The 24,201-nt window shown below is 41.0% G+C and overlaps 1 protein-coding gene across 4 annotated transcripts in view; it reads left to right on the top strand.

Annotated features, from left to right (window-relative positions):
* Galc (galactosylceramidase) overlaps positions 1 to 24,201 on the top strand; it is a 57,173-nt gene that overhangs the window by 21,248 nt on the left and 11,724 nt on the right. For 3 of the 4 annotated variants that reach the window (XM_030246561.1, XM_017314960.2, NM_008079.4), the window contains 6 exons: positions 3,815 to 3,970; positions 6,672 to 6,796; positions 10,917 to 11,044; positions 15,523 to 15,612; positions 21,875 to 21,961; positions 23,729 to 23,879. In XM_030246561.1, the coding sequence (XP_030102421.1) occupies positions 3,815 to 3,970; positions 6,672 to 6,796; positions 10,917 to 11,044; positions 15,523 to 15,612; positions 21,875 to 21,961; positions 23,729 to 23,879 (737 nt within the window). Of the gene's footprint in view, positions 1 to 3,814; positions 3,971 to 6,671; positions 6,797 to 10,916; positions 11,045 to 15,522; positions 15,613 to 17,784; positions 18,952 to 21,874; positions 21,962 to 23,728; positions 23,880 to 24,201 lie in introns of those variants that run through there. The other variant, XM_006515472.4, reaches the window with a different exon arrangement.

Here is a 24,201-nt window from a genome sequence, read left to right as displayed (position 1 = left end):
CATTGTTTTTAATATCTGAGTAGTACTCCATTGTGTAAATGTACCACATTTTCTGTATCCATTCCTCTGTTGAGGGGCATCTGGGTTCTTTCCAGCTTCTGGCTATTATAAATAAGGCTGCTATGAACATAGTGGAGCATGTGTCCTTATTACCAGTTGGAACATCTTCTGGGTATATGCCCAGGAGAGGTATTGCTGGATTTTCCGGTAGTACTATGTCCAATTTTCTGAGGAATCGCCAGACTGACTCCCAGAGTGGTTGTACAAGCTTGCAATCCCACCAACAATGGAGGAGTGTTCCTCTTTCTCCACATCCTCACCCACATCTGCTGTTACCTGAGTTTTTTTTCTTAGCCATTCTGACTGGTGTGAGGTGGAATCTCAGGGTTGTTTTGATTTGCATTTCCCTGATGATTAAGGATGTTGAACATTTTTTCAGGTGCTTCTCTGCTATTCGGTATTCCTCAGGTGAGAATTCTTTCACCTTTAGCTCTGTACCCCATTTTTAATGGGGTTATTTGATTTTCTGGAGTCCACCTTCTTCAGTTCTTTATATATATTGGATATTAGTCCCCTATCTGATTTAGGATAGGTAAAAATCTTTTCCCAATCTGTTGGTGGCCTTTTTGTCTTATTGACAGTGTCCTTTGCCTTACAGAAGCTTTGCAGTTTCACGAGGTCCCATTTGTCAATTCTTGATCTTACAACACAAGCCATTGCTGTTCTGTTTAGGAATTTTTCCCCTGTGGCCATATCTTCGAGGCTTTTCTATTGGATGGAACACAGGGCTCCCAATGGAGGAGCTAGAGAAAGTACCCAAGGAGCTGAAGGGGTCTGCAACCCTATAGGTGGAACAACAATATGAACTAACCAGTACCCCCCAGAGCTCGTGTCTCTAACTGCATATGTAGCAGAAGATGGCCTACTCGGCCATCATTGGGAAGAGAGGCCCCCTGGTCTTGCAAACTTTATATGCCCCAGTACAGGGGAATGCCAAGGCCAAGAAGTGGGAGTGGGTGGGTAGGGGAGTAGGGTGGAGGGAGGGTATAGGGAACATTTGAGATAGCATTTGAAATGTAAATAAAGAAAATATCTAAAAAAAAAGTTGATGTTTTGCAGCCAGAAGGAAAAAAAAAAAAGAAAACCCAGGAGCACCTGGCAGGGCCTGGCGCAGCTCAAGATGGGCTGAGCTTTCCCCTGATCATTCACTAATTAAGATGACTTAGAGCCAGCTCTCATGGAAGTATTTTCTCAATTAAGGTTTCCTCCCTTCGGGGAACTCTAGTTTGTGTTGACTTGATGAAGCCAGCGAGTACAAATGCTTGTCCCAACTGAGCAATTTTGTGACTATTTCAGGTTTCTATGTGTGAACTTTTACACCCTTTCTCCATGGTCATTTGGATTTTCTAGGCTTTGGTCTTCTGAGATAGTCATTACTTGGCCCCTGCTGCTGTAGGCAATGCATACCTCCTGGAGCCGTTCACATTGCCCGAGGCGTGCACTGTAGCTGCACAGTTTGCTTATGCTGTCAGTGTACCTCCTGGGATTTCTGCTGGGCCCTCCTGTCCCTAGTGTCCCTAGTGCCTCTGTGTACTTCCCCTCAGTGTAAATGCAGCCGTCTGATTTAGTTTGGATTCTGCTTCTGGCATCTTATTCTCATATAACCCTCCGCCATCTCCACAGAGATTGTTTGGTACCTGCTGCTGAACTTGTTAAGGCCCTAGGCCTGCACTGACTTACACAGTCGCCATCAGTCCCGCGGGTCTGTGTCTGCAAATGTGGCTAGTCTAACTTAGGTGTGTCAGAAGTGTGAAATACAGACTGGGTTTTGTAAGTTAATTTTCAAAACCAAAAGCCAGCCTTTACTGCTTTTATATTGATTAAATGTTGAGTGATGATCTGGATATACCAGATTGAATTAAATAATCTAAAATATGTAATCAAAGCTCAAGTAGAAGTATATGAGGTATACTTATGGTAAGAGAAAGAGTTCAGATTATAAAATTTCAGAATGTAGAAATATTTTGGGAGATGTGAGTCCTTATAAAGACAGAGTTAAAATTTACTTCTATTACGACCTTCTGAAAAATCAGTGATCGCATAGCAAATATTTCTAGAATTTTCTTCCTTTAAAACATATAGATATGTGTGCACCTTCATCAGATACATCAGACAAGCCAGGTATCACGGTTTATTCGAACACTCAGGAGGCTGAGGTGAGGGGGTCTCTTGAGTGTGAAGACAGCCTGGTATTACAGAGTATGTTTTAGGCTAGCTTGTGCAACAGAATAAGATCTAGTCTCAGAAAACAAAGAAACAAACAAACAACAGGCATATCAGACATACTATTTTCTGAAAGCCACCTAAAAATATCCTGATTTTAATATATTAACAGCTAATATCTGACTGAAGTGCCAAAATGGACACTCTGGTCACAGTACAAAGTTAAGGGTATAAGAATTAAATGTAAAAATAGCTTAGAATTTTAGGTTTGCAGTCATTAGTAATTCGATGATTAGCAATTTGATTTTTCGAGTTTGGCGGAATAAGTTAAGTTCATTAATTTCTTAGCCCTAGAAGGAGCTAGGATGCTCTCGGGGCCTGTGCTGGTGACCTGCAGTGGTGCCTGTCTCCGCTGTTTGGAGTACTCAGCACATTCCTGATGGAGCATCACTGTTTCCCAGTGCTTCTGGTGGTGCTCTCTGCTGTGTCCACTTCTCCCTGACACTCATCATCTGCGTTTACCGATACAAACAACTCCCTATCGTGATTGACAGATACTGATTCAAAGGTCTTCACAGTCATTCTTCTGATGTTACACTACTCCAAGAAAATACAGATGTTAGAATTGTGATAGAACAAGTCTCTTTTATTCTCAAACTGCTTGTGAATGATTAAACTGGAAAGTTTATATTCTTACTCCTGAAGCTAGTGAATGTACTCTTATTGTATTGCCATCTAGTTTCTAATTTATATTTACTATCTTAGTATTTTGATTCACTTAGTCAAGAGTCTACCATTGTCATTAGAGCAGTATTTTATTCTTGTGACAATCAGCATATATGTAGACCTCTCCTGATTGACTCTGTTTACATGCTAGAATGAAAGGAGTTGATTTTCTGGGACAGATTCTCAGTCACTGCACTTTTGATGTCTTGACAGTGCCTAGATATTGCTACCTAGCCTGTTCAGGGCTAACACCCCATGACTGAGGACCACTGCTGCTTTGAGACAGTACCTCCAATTTTCTCAATGCAGTTCATTCTTCCCACACAAAAATTAATGATACACTAATACCTATGGGGACTTTTGGATTTGTTTTAATGCTTTGTCTTGAAGTAAATGTCCAGATTTCTGTCTCAAGAGGACAGAGATGGAGGAGAGGTTGCTTCTTCACAGAGAGCATGGCCAGACTCATCTTGTTTGACCTCCTGGCTGTCTCCCTCCCTTCCAAAGCTCCCTAGCTTCCCCTGGAAAGGCTGAATCTTTTTTTTTTTTTTTAACCTTATTTTCCACTTTAAGTGGCCTTGTTGACCTTCACCAGTGACTACACATGCATCCATTTGTGGGTTTCAGAATAGTCTTATTTTATTTGTGTGGTTGCAGGCTTCTGCTGTTGTGACTAGTTGCTGTCGTTTGTAGAGTGCCTTTAGATGGAACAGTGGGAAAGCCACTTGATATTTCATTTTCTTCTTCTTCTTCTCCTTCTTCTTCTTCCAGCAAACCTGGGCGAAGAGCTGTATTTGAGTTCACCCACCTACTTCACGGAAGTGTGGGGCTTCTGACTTTTCTCCTCTTGTACCCTTTCTCTTAGAGCTCACTATCCTGGAACCTACACAGTGTGGAATGCAAAGATGTCAGGGAAGAAGCTGTGGTCATCTGAAGATTTTAGCACTATCAACAGTAATGTTGGCGCAGGCTGTTGGAGTCGCATATTGAACCAGAATTACATCAATGGCAATATGACCTCGTAAGTTATTTTTCAATCTTTTGGGGGCATTTATTATAACGAATTTTAGAAAACACAGTAAGGAGAAAAAAATGAATCACTATAATTTTAAATCCTAGATTCAATTGTTGCAAACATACGGTTTATTGACTTACTCTACATATGTCTAATATTTGTTGCATCTATACCTCCTTTTCTATGTTTGAGAAGAGTGTGTATTAAGTAAAGTTGGGTCTATTGGGGTACAGTGTACTCAGGCAGTATGATGGTTTTGATAATTTACATATATTTTAAGTTACTTTGTCATATTATACCATCATATTTTAATATTTGCCTCTAAAATGTAAGAATATGTTCATACCATTTCCTCATATGTTCATATCATTTTCATAAATATGAGCATATAAAATATTTCTAGTTGTCATTCTTTATTCATATTTTTAAAATGTCATTTGTGATGAAAGATATAGCACATCTCTGTGCATTCATTGCATTTAGCAGTTTTGGTCCCAGAGTCTTTTTTAATGTAGAATTGTTACCTACCCTTCTTTCATAACTACCTTTAAAATAAAACAAAAATCAAAAACCAAAAATCAAACAAACAAACACAAAAACCAGGGCTGTAGCCTTTACTTGGTGCCAACTTCCACGCTGTCTGTCCGGCTCCTTTAACTTTATCCAACTCTTCACAAAAGAAAGTTAACAAAGAACAGCAGAGTCCCTTCTGTTATTAAAGGGGTACTCCCTAAATTCCTTGATGACAGCTTAGGAGTCATTAGATGCAAAACTCGCCCTATAATTATGAGTCTAATAAAAACAAGCCAGTGTGCACACTTTTGTGGTGACTTGTTTGGCTGGAGAGATGGCTCAGTGGTTAAGAACACTGACTACTCTTCCAGAGATCCTGAATTCAATTCCCAGCAACCACATGGTGGCTCACAACCATCTGTAATGGGATCCAATACCTTCTTCTGGTGTGTCTGAAAGACCGCTACAGTGCACTCACATAAAATAAATAAATAAGCAAAAAAAAAAAAAAAAAAAAAAAAAAGGCAGTGGTGGTGCACGCCTTTAATCCCAGCACTCGGGAGGCAGAGGCAGGTGGATTTCTGAGTTCGAGGCCAGCCTGGTCTATAGAGTGAGTTCCAGGACAGCCAGGGCTATACAGAGAAACCCTGTCTCGAAAAAAAAAAAAAAAAAAAAAAAGATAATGCATGTTCATTTTAGACAATTGAGAAAATGAAGATATGTACAAAGCGTGAGACAAAGCTGTCCATAATCTTTCCATTTTGAAACAATGGTCCTTAAAACATTCTCCTGTTTTTATATACTTTTAAATATGAGATTGACACCTTAGCATATGGTCTGTTGAGTAAGTTGCTTTTTATTTAACAGGGTGTTATGATTTTTTTTCTCTCATTTTAAGTATATTTTTACTTCATACCTTTTCCCTTGTGTTTGTTTGTTTGTTCTGAGGCAGGGTACCACATCCAGATACAATCAGACATCCATATTCTGTCCCATAAAGAAGTATTTCCTAACTTTGCCTAACTGTTGTAAGAAGTCCTGCGGTACTTGCTATACTGATGTGTAAGCAGCTGCTCACACTTCCAGGGTCCTGGAACTTGTACATCTGCTCAGTGCTCATGCTGATTCTGATGATGCCCAAGTTTCAGAAACACTAGTGTACAGAATAAAGAATACCATGCATGTGTGACACAGATCAGGAGAACTTTTATGGTGTCCATTGCTTGTGTGTCTCTCTGTGTGTTTAATCAGCATTATTATTTTCACTTTACAATAAGGTAATGAGAAGGGTTAGATTTTCTAAGAGTGCCAGAGTAGCTTTATGTATTGGGAGGAAATTTGCTTCAGGGAGGAGAAAATCTCTGGGTGAGTGCTCTTTGTTTTCAGCTGAAGGGAAAACAGCCAGATATAAAAACTTAGGTTCTTATGGCTGCATTTTTTGAAAGCTGTAGGGCCCCGACCCAACTCTGCTCCTGGAGCTCAGTATGTGTGTAATTTATCAGTGTCTATCAGCTGAAAAGAGGCCTAAAGCCAGACCAGCAAGCTCAGCTAGTTAGTATGTCGGTGGAAGCAGAAATCAGAGGCTAGAGTTGCATCAATGTGTTTCATCCTCCCAGTCACCCACTGATTCAAAACAGTCATCATCCTGTTTCCACAGGTGAGGGAACAGGGTCAGGGGAAGTTAGCTCGCAAAGTCTTGACGTGAACCCAGACAGTCTGACTCCAGGAGTTCCCATCTTAAAACTGCAGCAGTCCCAAGTCAAGTTCATTAACTCTGTGTGTGAAATTGAGGCATTTGGAGAGCTGTCAGGGGGGAGAGAGAGAGAGAGAGAGAAAGAGAGAGAGAGAGAGAGAGAGAGAGAGAGAGAGAGAGAGACTTAATTCTCTGATTATTAAAACGTTTGGATGAACAATGAACTGGATTTTTAAAAATCAGAGTGAACTATGGCAACATATATTTTGTTTGGTGTACTTAAGTTAATCTTCATTTGCTTATATATAATTATGAAGGATACTTTTACTTCAGTCTTTTAGATATAATTTATGTTTTTAATACATAGTGTTGGTGTTCTTTCTTTCTTTCTTTCTTTTTTCCATCTTTCTTCCCTTCCTTCCTTCCTTCCTTCCTTCCTTCCTTCCTTCCTTCCTTCCTTCCTTCTTTCCTTTTTTTTTTTTAATCAAACTAATGTTTTAGCACAATTGCTTGGAATTTGGTGGCTAGTTACTATGAAGAGTTGCCTTATGGACGAAGTGGGTTGATGACGGCCCAGGAGCCATGGAGTGGACATTATGTCGTAGCATCTCCTATCTGGGTATCAGGTATGGATGTCTAGATTCTATCTCTTTCTCCATAAATTCTTTTAAAGAGACAAACCAGAAAGCACCAAAGGAGGTTGTACAAACTATCTGTGCTTAAAGAGTGTGACTATTTTAAGGGAGTTCTGCCAGTGTTTTATATTATTATTTTTGGTAACCTGATTGCTTTCTGTATTTTGTACTTTATTATTCTAAGACTAGGTCCTTAAGAAAGGGGGTGTAAGACTGTTTATGATAAAAGTCTTGGAAAGATCAGGAATTCAAGGCCCATACCTAAATACCATATATAGCAAATCAGTAGCCAACATCAAACTAAATGGAGAGAAACTTGAAGCAGTCCCACTGGAATCAGGGACTAGACAAGGCTGACCACTCTCTCCCTACATATTCAATATAGTACTTGAAGTCCTAGCCAGAGCAATTAGACAACAAAAGGAGATCAAAAGTATACAGATTGGAAAGGAAGAAACCAACATATCACTATTTGCACATGATATGATAGTATACATAAGTGACCCCAAAAATTCCACCAGAGAAATCCTAAATCTGATAAACAACTTCAGTGAAATAGCTGTATAAAAAATTAACTGAAATCAGTGGCCTTTCTGTACACAGAGGATAAACAGGCTGAGAAAGAAATTAGGGAATTTCTTTCACCCTTCACAATAGTCAGAAATAATATAAAATACCTTGGCATGACTCTAACTAGGCAAGTGAAAGATCTGTATGATAGGAACTTCAAGTCTCTGAAGAAGAAATTGAAGATCTCAGAAGATGGAAAGATCTCCCATGCTCATGGATTGGCAGGATTAATAATAGTAAAAATGACTATCTTGCCAGAAGCAATCTACAGATTCAGTGTAATTCCTATCAAAATTCCAACCCAGTTCTTCATAGAGTTAGGAAGGGAAATTTGCAAATTCATCTGGAATAACAAAAAACCTAGGATAGCAAAAACTATTCTCAACAATAAAAGAAGCTCTAGTGGAATCACCATCCCTGACCTCAAGCTGTACTACAGAGCAATTGTGATAAAAACTGCACGGTACTGGTACAGGGACAGATGGTTAGATCAATGAATAGAATTCGAGACCCAGAAATGAACCCACACACCTATGGTCACTTGATCTTCGACAAAGGAGCTAAAACCATCCAGTGGAAGAAAGACAGCATTTTCAACAAATGGTGCTGGCACAACTGGTTGTTATCGTGTAGAAGAATGCGAATCGATCCATACTTATCTCCTTGTACTAAGGTGAAATCTAAATGGATCAAAGAACTTCACATAAAACCAGAGACACTGAAACTTATAGAGGAGAAAGTGGGGAAAAGCCTTGAAGATATGGGCACAGGGGAAAAATTCCTGAACAGAACAGCAATGGCTTGTGCTGTAAGATCGAGAATTGACAAATGGGACCTAATGAAACTCCAAAGTTTCTGCAAGGCAAAAGACACCGTCAATAAGACAAAAAGACCACCAACAGATTGGGAAAGGATCTTTACCTATCCTAAATCAGATAGGGGACTAATATCCAACATATATAAAGAACTCAAGAAGGTGGACTTCAGAAAATCAAATAACCCCATTAAAAAATGGGGCTCAGAACTGAACAAAGAATTCTCACCTGAGGAATACCGAATGGCAGAGAAGCACCTGAAAAAATGTTCAACATCCTTAATCATCAGGGAAATGCAAATCAAAACAACCCTGAGATTCCACCTCACAAAAGTCAGAATGGCTAAGATCAAAAATTCAGGTGACGGCAGGTGCTGGTGAGGATGTGGAGAAAGAAGAACACTCCTCCATTGCTGGTGGGATTGCAAACTGCTACAATCACTGTGGAAATCAGTTTGGCGGTTTCTCAGATAGTTGGACATAGTACTACCAGAAGATCCAGCAATACCTTTCCTGGGCATATACACAGAAGATGCTCCAACTTCTAATAAGGACACATGCTCCACTATGTTCATAGCAGCCTTATTTATAATAACCAGAAGCTAGAAAGAACCCAAATGTCCTTCAACAGAGGAATGGATACAGAAAATGTGGTATGTTTACACAATAGAGTACTACACAGCTATTAAAAACAATGAATTTATGAAATTCTTAGACAAATGAATGGATCTGGAGGATATCATCCTAAGTGAGGTATCAAATCACAAAAGAACACACATGATATGCACTCACTGATAAGTGAATATTAGCCCAGAAGTTCAGAATACCCAAGATACAATTTGCAAAACACATGAAGCTCAAGATGAAGGAAGAACAAAGTGTGGCTACTTCGATCCTTCTTAGAAGGGGGATCAAAATACCCATGGAAAGAGTTACAGAGACAAAGTTCAGAGCAGAGACTGAAGGAATGATCATCCAGAGTTTGCCTGGCCTAGGGATCCACCCCATAAATAACCACCAAACCCAGACGCTATTGTGGATGCCAACAAGAGCTTGCTGACAGGAGCCTGATATAGCTGTCTCCTGAGAGGCTCTGCCAGTGCCTGACAAATACAGAAGTGGATGCTCACAGCCATGTGGAGCACAGGGTCCCCAATGAAGGAGCTAGAGAAAGTACCCAAGGAGCTGAAGGGGTTTGCAGCCCCATATGAGGAACAACAATATGAACTAACCAGTACCCCCAGAGCTCCCAGGGACTAAACCACCAACCAAAGAAAACACATGGTGGGACTTATGGCTCCAGCTGCATATGTAGCAGAGGATGGCCTAGTTGGTCATCAATGGGAAGAGAGGCCCTTGGTCCTGTGAAGGTTCTATGCCCCAGTATAGGGGAATGCCAGGGCCAGGAAGCTGGAGTGGGTGGGTTGGTGAGCAGGGGTATGGAGGAGGACATAGGGAATTTTTGGAGGGGAATCTAGGAAAGGGGATAACATTTGAAATGTAAATAAAGAAAATACCTAATTAAAAAAATGCTGATTACATGGGAAACCAAAAAAAGGGGGGGGGGAGTAAGGGGAAAGAAAGGCAACAGCCCAGGGATTGCGGATGTCCAGTGATGGAGACAGAGGGGATCACTCAAGTATGTGATCCCACATCTTGAAAATAGTGATGGAATAAGTATACTTATATTCAGCTTAGTGTGTCAGTTCCATTTTATTGATTGTACTAAAGTTAGTGTATAATTATTACCAGTAAAAATTAATGATTAATTTTGTCGTTGATTAATCAAAAAGAATACATGTATTATGTGAAATAATTGGTTCCCAAATGTATTAAATATTTGAACATATGCATTTTAGAAAATGATATGATTATGGCTATCATATATATACACACACATATGTATATACACACATGTATATACACATGGAGTATAACCATATTAATAGCTAATAACCCTATAAATAAGATTAAATAACAATAGCAGACTTTTTCTTTAACATCTTAGTAAGATATTTAACATTATTTTGCTTCAAAATTATACCGTCTTTCATTAAATCCAATTTCTTCAAACGAAGATAAATCTAAGACCACTTGGTTCAGTTTTAAGCCCATATTTTGATAACTATCATCTATAGATTTGTGTTATTCTCAGATTTGTAATCATGGCATTACTCTAAATTCCTTACGTACCTTTTCAAAATAGTGGAAAAGTTAAGTAAGACTTCTGTGTTGACTGGATCGCCTCTTGGTCGTTGGAATTCTTCTACTCACTTTGCTGAAGTAACGCTCTTCTAAGTTTGTGACTTTGGGAAGTTGGGAAATATATATACATATGTACTTAGAAATAAATTTGAGACCATAAAGTAGTTCTGAGGTACATTTATTTGCTTTTTTAAATTTAATTATTTTCTTTGTTCTGTTAGGATGGACTGAGTAGTGATGAGTGGGCAAGGAGTGGGAAGAGTCACTCTATTTTGCATTTTGGGAAAAGGAGTGCATAATTAATACGCTTGTATTCCCAGGTTCACTTAATTTTCTCCAGTCATTCAGAAAGTCTTCCTGCAGATATACTTTACAGTTGAAATATTTAAAATGGAAGCATAAACTTGGGAAATACTTTCTTAAAATAGACTTTAGCTGCTTAGAATCAATCAGACTGAAATTGGTAGACAGCTATTTTCTTTTAACGTTGTCTCATTCACTTCCTTTTCTTCTTTTCTGTAGCTCACACAACCCAGTTTACTCAACCAGGCTGGTATTACCTGAAGACAGTGGGCCATCTAGAGAAAGGAGGAAGTTATGTTGCTCTGACTGATGGCTTGGGAAACCTCACCATCATCATTGAAACTATGGTAATTGTCCGTTGTTGAGACTCAATTAGTGGGCATCTCATACTTCACCAGGAACTTTGTCTTTAACAGAAGGATCTTGTGTTCTTCTGGGCATAGGAAGGCATGTCTCCAAGAGTCTTATGACTGCCTCCCTGGGAGAAAGGTTGGAGAAGGCTGGTGGTTACCTTGCTACTTCTGTTGTTTTAAGACATCTTTCTTTTTAAAGATATATTGGTATAAAGTAATGACTGGCTCTTCTGACCAGCCCCAAAATAAGACTCAGACTCAAAATATATTTATAAATACCTTGGGCTTTGCAAGGCTTTTCTCTTATTAGATCATAACTTAAATTATCTCACTTATTCTAATCTACATCCTGCCATGTGGCTGGTTACCTGTGCTCAGGTACCATGTGTCTGTCTCCTCACACCTTCCTAGGAGGATCTCCTGCCTAGCTCTATCCCACAATTCTTTCTATCTATCGGATGTCCCACCTTCTATTCTACCCTTCTCTATAGGCCATAGATTTTTTTTTTAATTGACAGGTGATGCATCCATGTAATACACATGGTATTTTCTCTACAGTATATTGGGATAACTGGTGAACATGTGTCAGTTCCTTTGTGTTTGTAACTAGGAATGGGGCTGCCAAGTTAAACAGTAACTAATGTGAAGAGCTGTCAGTTGCTGGTATTATTTTCCTTGCTATCAGCAGTTTATAAGGCTTCATAAGCAGTTCATAGACAATATTCTGTCCAAAAAGGACAAACAGAGGTAAGATAGTTGACTACTAAGCTCTGTGTCGACTACTAAGCTCTGCCAAGACAGAGTAAGCCAGTCCTTGATATTTCCTACTTCATAAAAAGTCCGTTAGATGGTTCTAGGCCAAAAGGCTAAAGACAAATAATCCAACTTTATAAAACATTAAAGGCCATTCAGATAGTCAGCTGTCTCTGTAATTGTTTAAGTTTTAAAAGCTAGGTTGGTATTTCCTATATACTCAGACAATATTTAATTTGTTCTCAGATTTCTAACGTGGTTAAAGATTAGTTATAGTCTCATAATCAAACTCAAGTTGTTTATATTGAGAGAGAGGCAATAAAATAAAAGACATAGTTTTTAGGTAATGTTACAAGCTAAAGTCTAAAATTATAACTCTTTAAGTTAGAAATGATAGTAGAGTACTTTATCAATTGACAATTATGATGGACTAGATGTTAATTGTATATCATACTTTGTAATTTACGTGATTGTTATAGTTTTTTTCAATTTATGTCTGAGAAAAGAGTTTTTTTTTTTGTTTGTTTGTTTATTTAATTGGACAAAAAAGGTGAGATGTAGGAAGTGGTACTGATGCTTTGATCAGGAAGCTGCGTGTGAATTGTTCCTGTTCCCCAATTGGTTCTTGATTGATCAATAAAGATGCTATGGGTTAGTGGCGGGGCAGAAGAGGCAGAACTTCCAGGTTCCCTCCAGCAGGGTAGGAGACAATGGAGTGGGAAGGAAAATAAACTATTGTTTTGGAGAGAGAGAGCCACTAGCCATGTAATATCTCGGATGGAGTGGCCATTGGCCGCTTCCCTGACTGGGCCTGGGGTAGCAGGTGAGAGAATAGAAACACAGCTAAGCCGAGGGCAGATTTAGAGGTCCTGAGCTGGGAGTGAAGGTAAGGGCACGTTAGCCTCTGGGGTCTTAGAAGTGCCTGGCCATTGAGTTAAAATACATATTAAAAATAAGCTTATGTGTGTGTGCACACGCACATATGTGTGTCTTTCATCCACAGGTCCAAGGGTACCAGGGCAGTGGCTGGTAGGGTGGTCCTCCCAGAGCTTAAAGCGGGGTTGTAGATACTACGACGCCAGGCAGCTATTGTAGATTTGCTCATATAATTATAGGGTAGGTCAGGCTGATCCTAGGTTCATAATCCTGCTAGATCATCCTCCCAATGCTGTAGAATATGCCCAACTTCTCTCTTTCCTTCTTTGGCATTCTTTGAAGTAAAAAAGCTCTAAATATGTGTGAAGTTCACATTCGGTATTTTTTTTTTTCTTCTTCACACTTAGTATATCAGACATAGGAAACCATTGACTAATCCAAGGTCATGCAGATTTGAAGTGTAGATGCTGGTTTTTTTTTTTTTTTTTTTTGGTGGGTGGGGGTATTGTTACAGTTTTAAGTCTTAAATGAGGTGCTTGGTGTTTGGTCCACTTCCTCCATTTGTGTGTATGTCTAGCTGGCGAGCGAGGTCCAGCCTCAGTGCGGGGAGGGCCCTGGGAAGGGGACAAGGGGAGCAGTGCTGAGTGAGGTCCAGCCTCAGTGCGGGGAGGGCCCTGGGAAGGGGACAAGGGGAGCAGTGCTGAGTGAAGAACTCCGCAGAGTCAGGAGTGGGCGCAGTTGTCAGTTGAGGTGTTTCACTCTGCCGATTCAGTCGCATCATTCTTCCTTCTTCCTTCGTTTGACAGAGAGCTGAACCCAGTCTGTTATTTCCTTCAGGAGAGTTTTAGCTTAAGGGTCCTTTTACTGACTGTATACAGGTGTAGTCGGGTGCTATAACTTTTTCAGAAGCTTTGGAATTTTGTGTATCAATCATTTTGATTTTCTGATCTGTGTGGTCGAGCACGGAACCTCTCCTGTAATCCCGCTTTAGTTGCTTAGGGCTGGCAGGGTTCTCCTCTTCCATTCTCTTCAGTTACTGAGTCATACCTCCTCCTCCTTGATCTTCTGAAGGTTTGGCTTTCTAAGGGGAAAGTGCTGTTTGGTTTGTTTTCTGTATTTCAGTATTTCACAGTAGTATTTATTGTCGTCCTGTTTGTGCTATGGCTTAGGTTTGCTCTTTTGAAAACTGTCTAGCTTCTTAAAGTAGAAGGCCAGGTTATTTTTTTGAAACACTTTAAAATATATAGGCATTGATAGCCTTCACGTCCTCTATATGTGGTACTTTAGTGTAGTTTATCTGTTTTAGGTTTTGTTTTAATATTTTGATCACAAGGTTTGTTTTTAATTGTCCTTGTGATTTCTTTCTCAATTGCTTTGTGGCAAGGTATTTTTATATTTGTATTTCTGTGAATTTCGCAACTGTTGTTATTGATGCTTTATTTCGTCCCATTATGATTGGAGAGCATACTTCCTGGTGTCCCTCTGAGAGGACTACAGTCATTGCCACGCTGTGGGCTACACTGAGAACTGCCCTGGAAGAATAGCTGCTTTGTTGCCTGTGGAATTCCATGTGGTTGTCTCTCAGATCAGTGTCTCTGTTAATTTCCTGTTCTGCCTGAAAAATCTCAAGTAAAATCTCCACTACTGCAGAATTGTCTTTCTTCTTTCCCCTTGTTCTGTTTTCTGTATTATTATTATTATTATTATTATTATTATTATTATTATTATTATTATTATTTTCTTTACATTCCAAAAGATGCCCCCTTCCTTCCTGGTCTCCCCTCCCCTTTGCTTCTGAGAGGGTGTTTCTCCACCTGCCTCACCCCCTTAGGATCGCCTTTCCCTGGGGCATTTTCAGATTTTGTTTTTATTTCTAGTATTTTAACGTATTGACTTCTGACATTAAACTTTCTGTTTATATTTTTCCTTTTGTTTTAAAATCAGTTTTCTCTCTTATTATTTGTCATTGCTACTTTTCTGTGGTTTCTGTTGGTATTCGGTCCCTCACCCCTGTCACCCTTGCTTCAGCCTGTTGGTTTTCGTTTCCTGTAATGCATGTCCTCTTTCACTGGCACATGGTTGGGTCTAGCTTTCCTTTGCCTTGTCTGGCATTTTGGTTGGACTGTTAAATGAGCGTGAGTTTGTTATGGTTTGGTTTATTCTTGCCTTGTGATCTTTGTTTTCTACAATTCGTGATGATGTTTCTGTCTGGTGTCCTCCTCTGCCATTTTATTTGACATTGAGTGAGTGCTCTCTGATGCTGCTTTCTGGTCCTTTAATGACCTTCCTGCTCCAGCTTAAAGAGTCATCTCTCAGCAGTGGTTTCAAAATTTACCAGACATCCCTTCCTGCCTCAGGACCACCTCATATATAAACTGATGGGATCCTGGGGCAATGAAAGAATGCTGTTCTTTTGCCATTTTTTTGTGTGTAAATTTTCCCATTTTATTGTACATGCCACACCTCCAACAGAAAGATAATAGGATGCTGTGAAGTTATTACTTTATATGTAATTTTAAAAAAGATCCGTGAGAAGAAATGAGAACAGTATATGTTTATATCATGTTACATTTATTTTATTTATGGTTATGGATCTTTGGATCTATTTCTATGCATTTAAGTTACCATTTAGGTCATTTCCTTATTCTAAGCTTTGTCTAGGCCCACGCAGTATACATTCATTAAAGTTATATTAGCAATTTATTTTTTATAAACTGAAATAACTTCGTATTTGCTATAAATGTTTGCCATTCCTGCTACTTTTCAGGCATTGATTATTTATGCTTTCTCCACAAAATAGCTTGCATATTGTTTGGATAACTCACATGGCTCTTTCTCCTCAGAGTCATCAACATTCTATGTGTATACGGCCATATCTGCCATATTATAATGTCTCACATCAGCTGGCTACCTTCACTCTAAAGGGATCTTTGGTAAGTACATGTGTTTAACTTTTATTTTGATTTCAAAATTTGTGTTAGGGTTGGAGAGATGGCTCCGTGGTTAAGAGTGCTCGCTGCTTTCCCCAAAGAGTGGAACTGGTTTCCTGTACTCTTTTGTCAGGTAGCTTCCAACTACATGTAACAATAGCTACAGAGGATATGGTGCCTTCTTCTGTCCTTGAAAAGTCACACATGTGAGCTTACAGAAACACAACTAATAAGTAAGATACATCTTTAAAATTTTATGAAATATTTGCGTTCTATTACAAGCCATCAATTCTTATGTATCATGTATTATAGAATTACTAAGAATCTGTGTGTGAATGGACACCTGCTCTGGTGCCTTGTTATCTCCTGACTTTTAAAAACAACAACAACAACAAAAAAAAAAAAAAAAAACCACAGCCTCATGTAATCTAGGCAGCCTCATTTAACAATGGAGATTGGCCAGGAACTCCTGAGTATCCCACCTTTACTCTGGGAGTGCTGGGATCGCAGGCATGGGCTAGCACGTCTGCCTCAGGGAGTGTGGGGTAAGAAACCTGGCTGAATTTATGAAATTCCTAGCCAAATGGATGGACCTGGAGGGCATCATCCTGAGTGAGGTAACACATTCACAAAGAAACTCACACAATATGTATTCACTGATAAGTGGATATTAGCCCCAAACCTAGGATACCCAAGATATAAGATATAATTTGCTAAACACATGAAACTCAAGGAGAATGAAGACTGAAGTGTGGACACTATGCCCCTCCTTAGATTTGGGAACAAAACACCCATGGAAGGAGTTACAGAGACGGAGTTTGGAGCTGAGATGAAAGGATGGACCATGTAGAGACTGCCATAGCCAGGGATCCACCCCATAATCAGCATCCAAACGCTGACACCATTGCATACACTAGCAAGATTTTATTGAAAGGACGCAGATGTAGCTGTCTCTTGTGAGACTATGCCGGGGCCCAGCAAACACAGAAGTGGATGCTCACAGTCAGCTAATGGATGGATCATAGGGCTCCCAATGGAGGAGCTAGAGAAAGTAGCCAAGGAGCTAAAGGGATCTGCAACCCTATAGGTGGAACAACATTATGAGCTAACCAGTACCCCGGAGCTCTTGACTCTAGCTGCATATATATCAAAAGATGGCCTAGTCGGCCATCACTGGAAAGAGAGGCCCATTGGACTTGCAAACTTTATATGCCCCAGTACAGGGGAATTCCAGGGCCAAAAAGGGGGAGTGGGGGGGCAGGGGAGTGGGGGTGGGTGGATATGGGGGACTTTTGGTATAGCATTGGAAATGTAAATGAGTTAAATACCTAATAAAAAATGAAAAAAAAAAAAAAAAAAAAAAGAAACCTGGCTCCCTTGCATGCTAGCCAAGCCCTCCACCAACTAAGGTCTCTTCTGGGCTCCGTAGTGAAATGGGCAGAAGCCAACACCTAATAAGGCTGTCTGGGGCTTGCTTGTCCTTGGTGGGGTGAGCATCAGTTGCAAGGTCTAAGGACTTTTCTTTTTTCTTTTTATCCAAACTGGGCTTTCTCTGTGTAGTCTTGGTGAGGAGTCTTCAAGCCCTGAAGTTTAGAGTATTCTATACTGAAAAACAAACAAAACAAAATAAAGAAAAACCAAACAAAATACCCAAAGTCACCATTTTAAAAGCCTCTTAATGTCCTAAGGATGAGGTTTTGTTTTGATGCCAGAGTATTATTAGAGGACCAGCAGGGCTGGGAGGGAGGGAGGGTGACAACCAACCAGAGTGTGTTATGTCCGTGCGTAAAGTTTTTAGGAGAACAACATTTATTACTAGGAAAATTAGAGAAAACATCTAATAATTGTGGTCAGAAAGCAGGGTTGTTACGTTAACCCTAGCAAAGGCAAATTTGCTCATGAAGCACAACGTGGAAGAGTTTTATTTTGTGTTTGATTAAACCTCTGACTCCAGTAAGCTGGAAGGCGTCAGAAAGAGGCACGGATAGAAGACTTTTGCAGTCAGACTCCAAAATCAGCCCAAAAGCTATGGGTTTTTTTCAGTTGCAAGTTCTTGTTATTTGCTTTTTTTTTTTTTTTTGATTATTTTATTTACTTACATGTCAAATGTTGTCTCCCTTCCCACTCTCACCTCTGCAACCCTCCATCCCATCCCCCTTCCCCTTTGCCTCTAAGAGGGTGCTACCCCACCCACCTACCTCCCCAACTCCCACCTCTCCCTCTAGCATCCCCCTTCACTGGGGCAACAAGCCCCCACAGGACCAAGTGCCTCCCCATTCATCTAGAGCATGTGACAAACACATCCAGAGACCTTCAACTGTTACGACCACCTAACTACATGTGCAGGCTGTAGTAACAGAAGCCCTAAGATGCCACTTGAAATCCTTTGTCCCACATTGTTAAAAAATCATGTGATGTGTTACTTTCAACGCAATTCTTCTGTGAATCTGGAGATTATTGCCTGTCATAATCTTTGTGTGTGTGTGTGTGTAAGTCTAGAATTATCATTGTCTGTGGCACTTATGGTAATTGCAGACTTAGTTGAAATTATCCTGCTTATATAATAATGATAGTTAATGATAATTATTAAATATGAAAAACAATTTTTGATCTTTTAGAATGTCATTACTTATTTGTACAAGATCTTCAGTTCTGGGTTATTCTCTGTCAACATATCAGATCAATATTCACTTAGCATTTTTGCAATTATATATTCTTTGAAGGAAAAATATTAGAACATAATCTTTGAACAAGGTAAATTTTATATGATGATTGTAACATACAAGAAGGGAGAAGAAAACAGTTTAAGATTTTATAGTAATTGTCTTAGTCAGGATTTCTATTCCTGCACAAACATCATGACCCAAGAAGCAAGTTGGGGAGGAAAGGGTTTATTCAGCTTACAATTCCATACTACTGTTTATCACCAAGGAAGTCAGGACTGGAACTCAAGCAGGAGCTGATGCAGAGGCCATGGAGGGATGTTCTTTACTGGCTTGCTTCCCCTGGCTTGCTCAGCCTGCTCTCTTATAGAACCCAAGACTACCAGCCCAGAGATGGTCCCACCCACAAGGGGCCTTTCCCCCTTGATCACTAATTGAGAAAATGCCTTACAGCTGGATCTCATGGAGGCATTTCCTCAACTGAAGCTCCTTTCTCTGTGATAACTCCAGCTGTGTTAAGTTGACACAAAACCAGCCAGTACAATTGACCCCTTGCCAACTTGACACACAAACACATCACTAGTAAGCCTCAACCCTTACATTCTTTTTTTTTCTGTTTCTTTTTTAAAGTTTTTTTTTATTGTGTATTTACTTCATTTACATTTCCAATGCTATCCCAAAAGTCCCCCACACGCCCCACCACCCACCCACTCCCACTTCTTGGCCCTGTCGTTCCCCTGTACTGAGGCTTATAAAGTTTGCACGACCAATGGGCCTCTCTTTCACCCCCAAGGTCTAAATAACTTTAAACGTCCCACAGTCTTTACATATTCTTAAAATTTCAATCTCTTAAAAATATCCATCTCTGGAAGGAGCTCAGGGGACACAGAAGCTCAGAGTACACACATACAATTGTATCATTGCTATAAAAAGTTATTTAAAACTATATCTCTTGCATATAAATGGAAAAGACTCAGGTATTTGGTCAAGTGGAAATATTGCTAGGTACAGGTGTCTGTGACCACACGGAATCAAATACAAAGGTCACAATGAGGCTCGGCAGCTGAGGATGGCCTGGACCCTCTGGGCTGGCCAGGGACATGGGAGAATCATGTCACTTGATTATAAGCTCCTTCCAGTGACCAACTTGCAGGTGGGCCCAGGCCAGGGCTGGAGAAAAAGCTCTGAGACTTGTGGGTTTCTACCTTCAAAAATTTGGACCAAAGTTCTGTTTTCTACCTGCCTCTGACTGTGCCCAGTTGAGAGGCTGACCTCGAGGCCTTAATGTCCCTCCTGCACGGCCGCCTCCATCCTAGCCTGTTTCTATGGGAGGGGTTCCCTGCACCCTGGTTCTGTGGAAGGCGTGGAAGAGTGTAAATATTTATGATTTTATACCTGTGGGGCTGAGGCGGTGCAGAAGTCCTTTATGGTGACAGATGTATATTTTGGTAACGACTACAGGCTCAGTATTGTCCTGGGGCCAGCCCTGGCCACATCTACCCCATCCCAGATGGTGTATTGGGGGGAGAGGGGCTTTCCATTAAAGCAGTTTTATAACCGAAAAAAAAATATCCATCTCTTTTAAAATCCAAAGTCTTTTTACAATTAAAAGTCTTTTAACTGTGGGCTCCACTAAAACAGTTTCTTCCTTCAAGAGGGAAAATATCAGGGCACAGTCACAATCAAAAGCAAAAAATCAATCTCCAACCATCCAATGTCTGGGATCCAACTCACGATCTTCTGGGCTCCTCCAAGGGCTTGGGTCACTTCTCCAGCCATGCCCTTTATAGCACATGCATTGTCCTCTAGGCTCCAGATGCCTGTATTCCACTGCTGCTGCTGCTCTTGGTGGTCATCTCATGGTACTGGCATCTCCAAAACACTGCATGACCCCTTCAGTCTTGGGCTGTCAATTGCAACTGAGGCTGCACCTTCACCAATGGCCTTCCATAGCCTCTCACAGTGCCGAGCTTCAGCTGCTCTGCATGACCCCTTCATGCTTTCAAAACCAGTACCACCTGGGTGACCCTTATACATTACCAAGTCCCGCTGCAGCAGGAGTACAACCTTGGCTATCTCTGGAACACAGACTCTTTGTGCTTTAAGAAAACACTTCCCAGAAGATGTCACCTCAATGATGATGGTCTCTTCTTAATCACCGCTAATTTCTTAGCTCCAGCTAACCAGCATCAATAGTCCCAGTAATGCAAAGTTTTTGCTTTAGTAGTTCTGGTATCTTGTTAACCACAGCTGATTCTTCAGCCCCAGCTAACCAGAACTACAGAATCTTCCCAATCAAAACAGCAATGGCCCTGAAAATTTTCCCTCTGAAATTTCACAAGCCAGACCTCCGTCTTCTGTACTGTTCTCAACATTATCTTCCAAGCTCCTACACAACATCTGACAGAGCTCTTAACAATGAATGGATCTTCTAGCCAAAGTCCTTCCACAGTCCTCCCCAAAACATGGCCAGGTTGTCACAGGAATACCCCACTATGCGGGTACCAATTTGTCTTAGTCAGGGTGTCTATTCCTGAACAAACATCATGACCAAGAATAAAGTTGGGGAGGAAAGGGTTTATTCGGCTTACACTTCCACACTGTTGTTCATCACCAAGGAAGTCAGGACTGGAACTCAAGCAGGTCAGAAAGCAGGAGCTGATGCAGAGGCCATGGAGGGATGTTCCTTACTGGCTTGCTTCCCCTGGCTTGCTCAGCCTGCTCTCTTATAGAAGCAAGACTACCAGCCCAGAGATGGTCCCGCCCACAAGGGGCCTTTCCCCCTTGATCACTAATTGAGAAAATGCCTTACAGCTGGAGCTCATGGAGGCATTTCCTCAACTGAAGCTCCTTTCTCTGTGATAACTCCAGCTGTGTCAAGTTGACACAAAACTAGCCAGTACAGTAATAAACAAAGACATTTTAGAGTAAATAGTTAAATGTTTAACAAGGTTTTTACAGAGGGCAGATGAGTGTTTTGCATCGAAGGCACTAAGACCTGTTTAATCTTCGCTAGTGTTCTCAGGTGTTAATGCAGTGGGTTAATTAAATGAGTTAAATGAGTAGCGATTTCTGGACTACAGTGCTCTCCTCTGTAAAAGGAAGCATGTTAGGTTTCTTCAGGGACACTGGGCACAGTGCTAGAGGCAAGCATGTTAGAAACAGGCACACTCCCGAACATTCGCAGCGGAAGGGAGTTTAACAAGGAATGGTCGTAGACTCATGCTGGACCTACCTAGTGCAAGGTCAGAGAACACATACATGCTCAAAAGGGGACGATGACAGGGGTGCTTCTGAGCATGCCCAGTTGAGTGTTACAGTGATTAAGCTGGTGCCAGTCAGTGTCCCCAGGCTGTGTCCCGCTTTCCTTACGCGTTTAGGTGAAACGAAAGCAGAAAAAGACAGGTCCCTGGAGGCGGTTAATGCAGCTGCTTGCTGCTCCTGGTGACAGGACGTGAAAGATTGGCTTAAACAATGTCCTGTTTTCCAAACCTAGAGGTGGTCTTTTCAGCGACTGGAAACAGTGGGCATTGCTTTCTTGAGGTATTAATAACAGGAATTGATGAATCTCTCAAGTATGTTTTCTTGTGTTTTCTCCACAGAGAGAAATACAAGAGCTGCAGGTGTGGTATACCAAGCTGGGAACTCCGCAGCAGAGACTTCATTTTAAACAACTGGATACTCTATGGGTAGTTTTATCATTGATTTCTATGCTTGGGACGTTACAACGGTAAAAAGGGGCAAATTGGATCAATGAATTAAAATGAAGATGATTTTATGGCTACGGGACAGTGGAGATAAAATGCATTCATATCTTCATCAGAAATCGTGATGAAGGTGTGAGAAGCTTTTATGTGCACCGCTGTGCTGTCCTTAGACACTAGTTATGTTGGTGGCTGTGCCACCATTGCCTGGCTGCCCCCCTTTGAGACCATCCGCTCAGTCTGTGTCCCCACAGCAGTTGACTGTAGGCAGTCCTGCCCTCTGTGGGTTTCTCTTATGCTTTGTTCTTTCTTCTCTCTGCTACTCGTTTCTGTTTGGTCTCCCTTATTCGTGGACAGTGCCCCAGGTCTCAGCAGTCAGTCAGAATCTCAGAGCCAGCCATCACAATGCTAGAGAGTGGGGTGCCTAAAATAGGAACGGATCAGCAGCTTTCCCCACATAGCTTTCCTCACATTCCCCATGTGAGCCCCACTGACCTGTCACGTGACCCTCACTGTCCTCTCAGGAAGCAGAAAACAGATTTCCTTTTCAGATGCTTATCTCAGTAGCTGGTGTTTCCTCCCAGAGTGAACGTCTCAATTTCCTTCATATCTGTGAAGATATGTCACCTCAAGTGTGGGTTTCTTCAAAGCCTCACTCACTGGGCCCAGTGTCGGGCTCTGTGGGTCTCATCACAGGCTCCCCACCACTTTGCTGTCCTGGAGGTTGGGGATTTGCCTTATTTTGCTTTTAGTCCAGGGGTTTATGGTGCTTGGAACTGGGTGACTTCTCAGGAAAGATTTCCAAGAATAAAGAGGCCCCAGAAAATAGGTTAATTACATCATCTATTTGACTTAATCTGATGGATTTTTAATAATGATTAATGTTATAGTTAGCTAGTCAATATCAATGGTTACATGCCCATTAGGCCACTCTGTACTTGTATAATAGTTTGCTAGAAATAACATAATCAAATTGATCTCCTGCATAGGAATATTGTTAATCCTGAGGCAGAATGTGGCATCAGATATTCATGGTTCTGCATCTATTTACCCTTAAAGCAATGATACGATGCTAAACCCTTTAATTCAGTGTAGATAAAACTCATTAAAGTTTCAAAGGAGGTTTGAGCTCAAGCCCACATTAGTTATGTGGGGATTCAAACGGCTCCAGAGGGCTACGCTTATTACAGGACTATGCTCTAGGGAGTATTTCCCCGGGGCCACACTTCGAGGTGAACTAAGCAAGACCTTTATAAACATGTGGTTTAATTCTCAGTGTATTGTTAGCTTCAAGAAGGCTAACTGTGACACAGAGTCAGCCTACTAATTGAAATCTGAACTGACTATACGATGAACAGATTTTAAGTTTTATTTCTTATTGTAAGATGTTTCTTGAGGTGTCTGTGGGCTTTGTGGGTTCTTTTCTTTAGCAAGGCTCTGAAAGAAGCAAGCAGGCTGCTGAGTTACATTAATTGAATGTACCCAAGCTTTAGAGAGCTTACAGTGTAATGGAAGAGTAGGGTGACAGATAGACCTTCAGGTATCTTGTCATTGGCACCCCCCATCTGGTGAAATTCTATAAAATATTATTTATACACTTCTAAAATACCCTTAAAGTTGTCAAGGGCCTGGGTACTTATTTCTGGTCTTCCTCACGTGTTTAGGAGGTCCTAACAGAATGGCTGTTCACGCTTATTTCTTTTACCGCTCCCCAGCACCTGTCCTTGAACGTGGGGCTGTCTTCTCTTTCAGCTCCTTGACGGCAGCGGCAGTTTCACACTGGAACTGGAGGAGGACGAGATATTTACGCTCACCACTCTGACCACAGGTCGCAAAGGCAGCTACCCTCCCCCTCCCAGCTCGAAGCCCTTCCCAACCAACTACAAGGATGATTTCAATGTTGGTAAGCAGTCTTAGCCAGGCGCGACCTGTCATCCACCTTCTGTAGACGTAGGGCAGGGCTTCTTCTTGTCAGACTGGACGGAGAGTAGCCCTTGGAGCAGTGGCTCTCAGCCTTCCTGATGCTGCAATGCTTTAATCCAGTTCCTCATGCTGTGGTGACCCCCAACCACGACATTATTTTCATGGCTACTTCATAACTGTAATTTTGCTACTGCTATGAATTATAATACAAATATCTGATAAATAGGATGTCCAGTTTGTTTGAAACCCCAGAGGGGTCGCGACCCACAGGTTGAGAAGCACTGCTTCCGCGTTTTATTTGG

This window comes from Mus musculus, chromosome 12, assembly GCF_000001635.26.
Source record: "Mus musculus strain C57BL/6J chromosome 12, GRCm38.p6 C57BL/6J".
Classification (NCBI taxonomy): Eukaryota; Metazoa; Chordata; class Mammalia; order Rodentia; family Muridae; genus Mus; species Mus musculus.
Note: the sequence above shows the minus strand (reverse complement) of the source record. Positions and strands in the feature narration are given on the sequence as shown.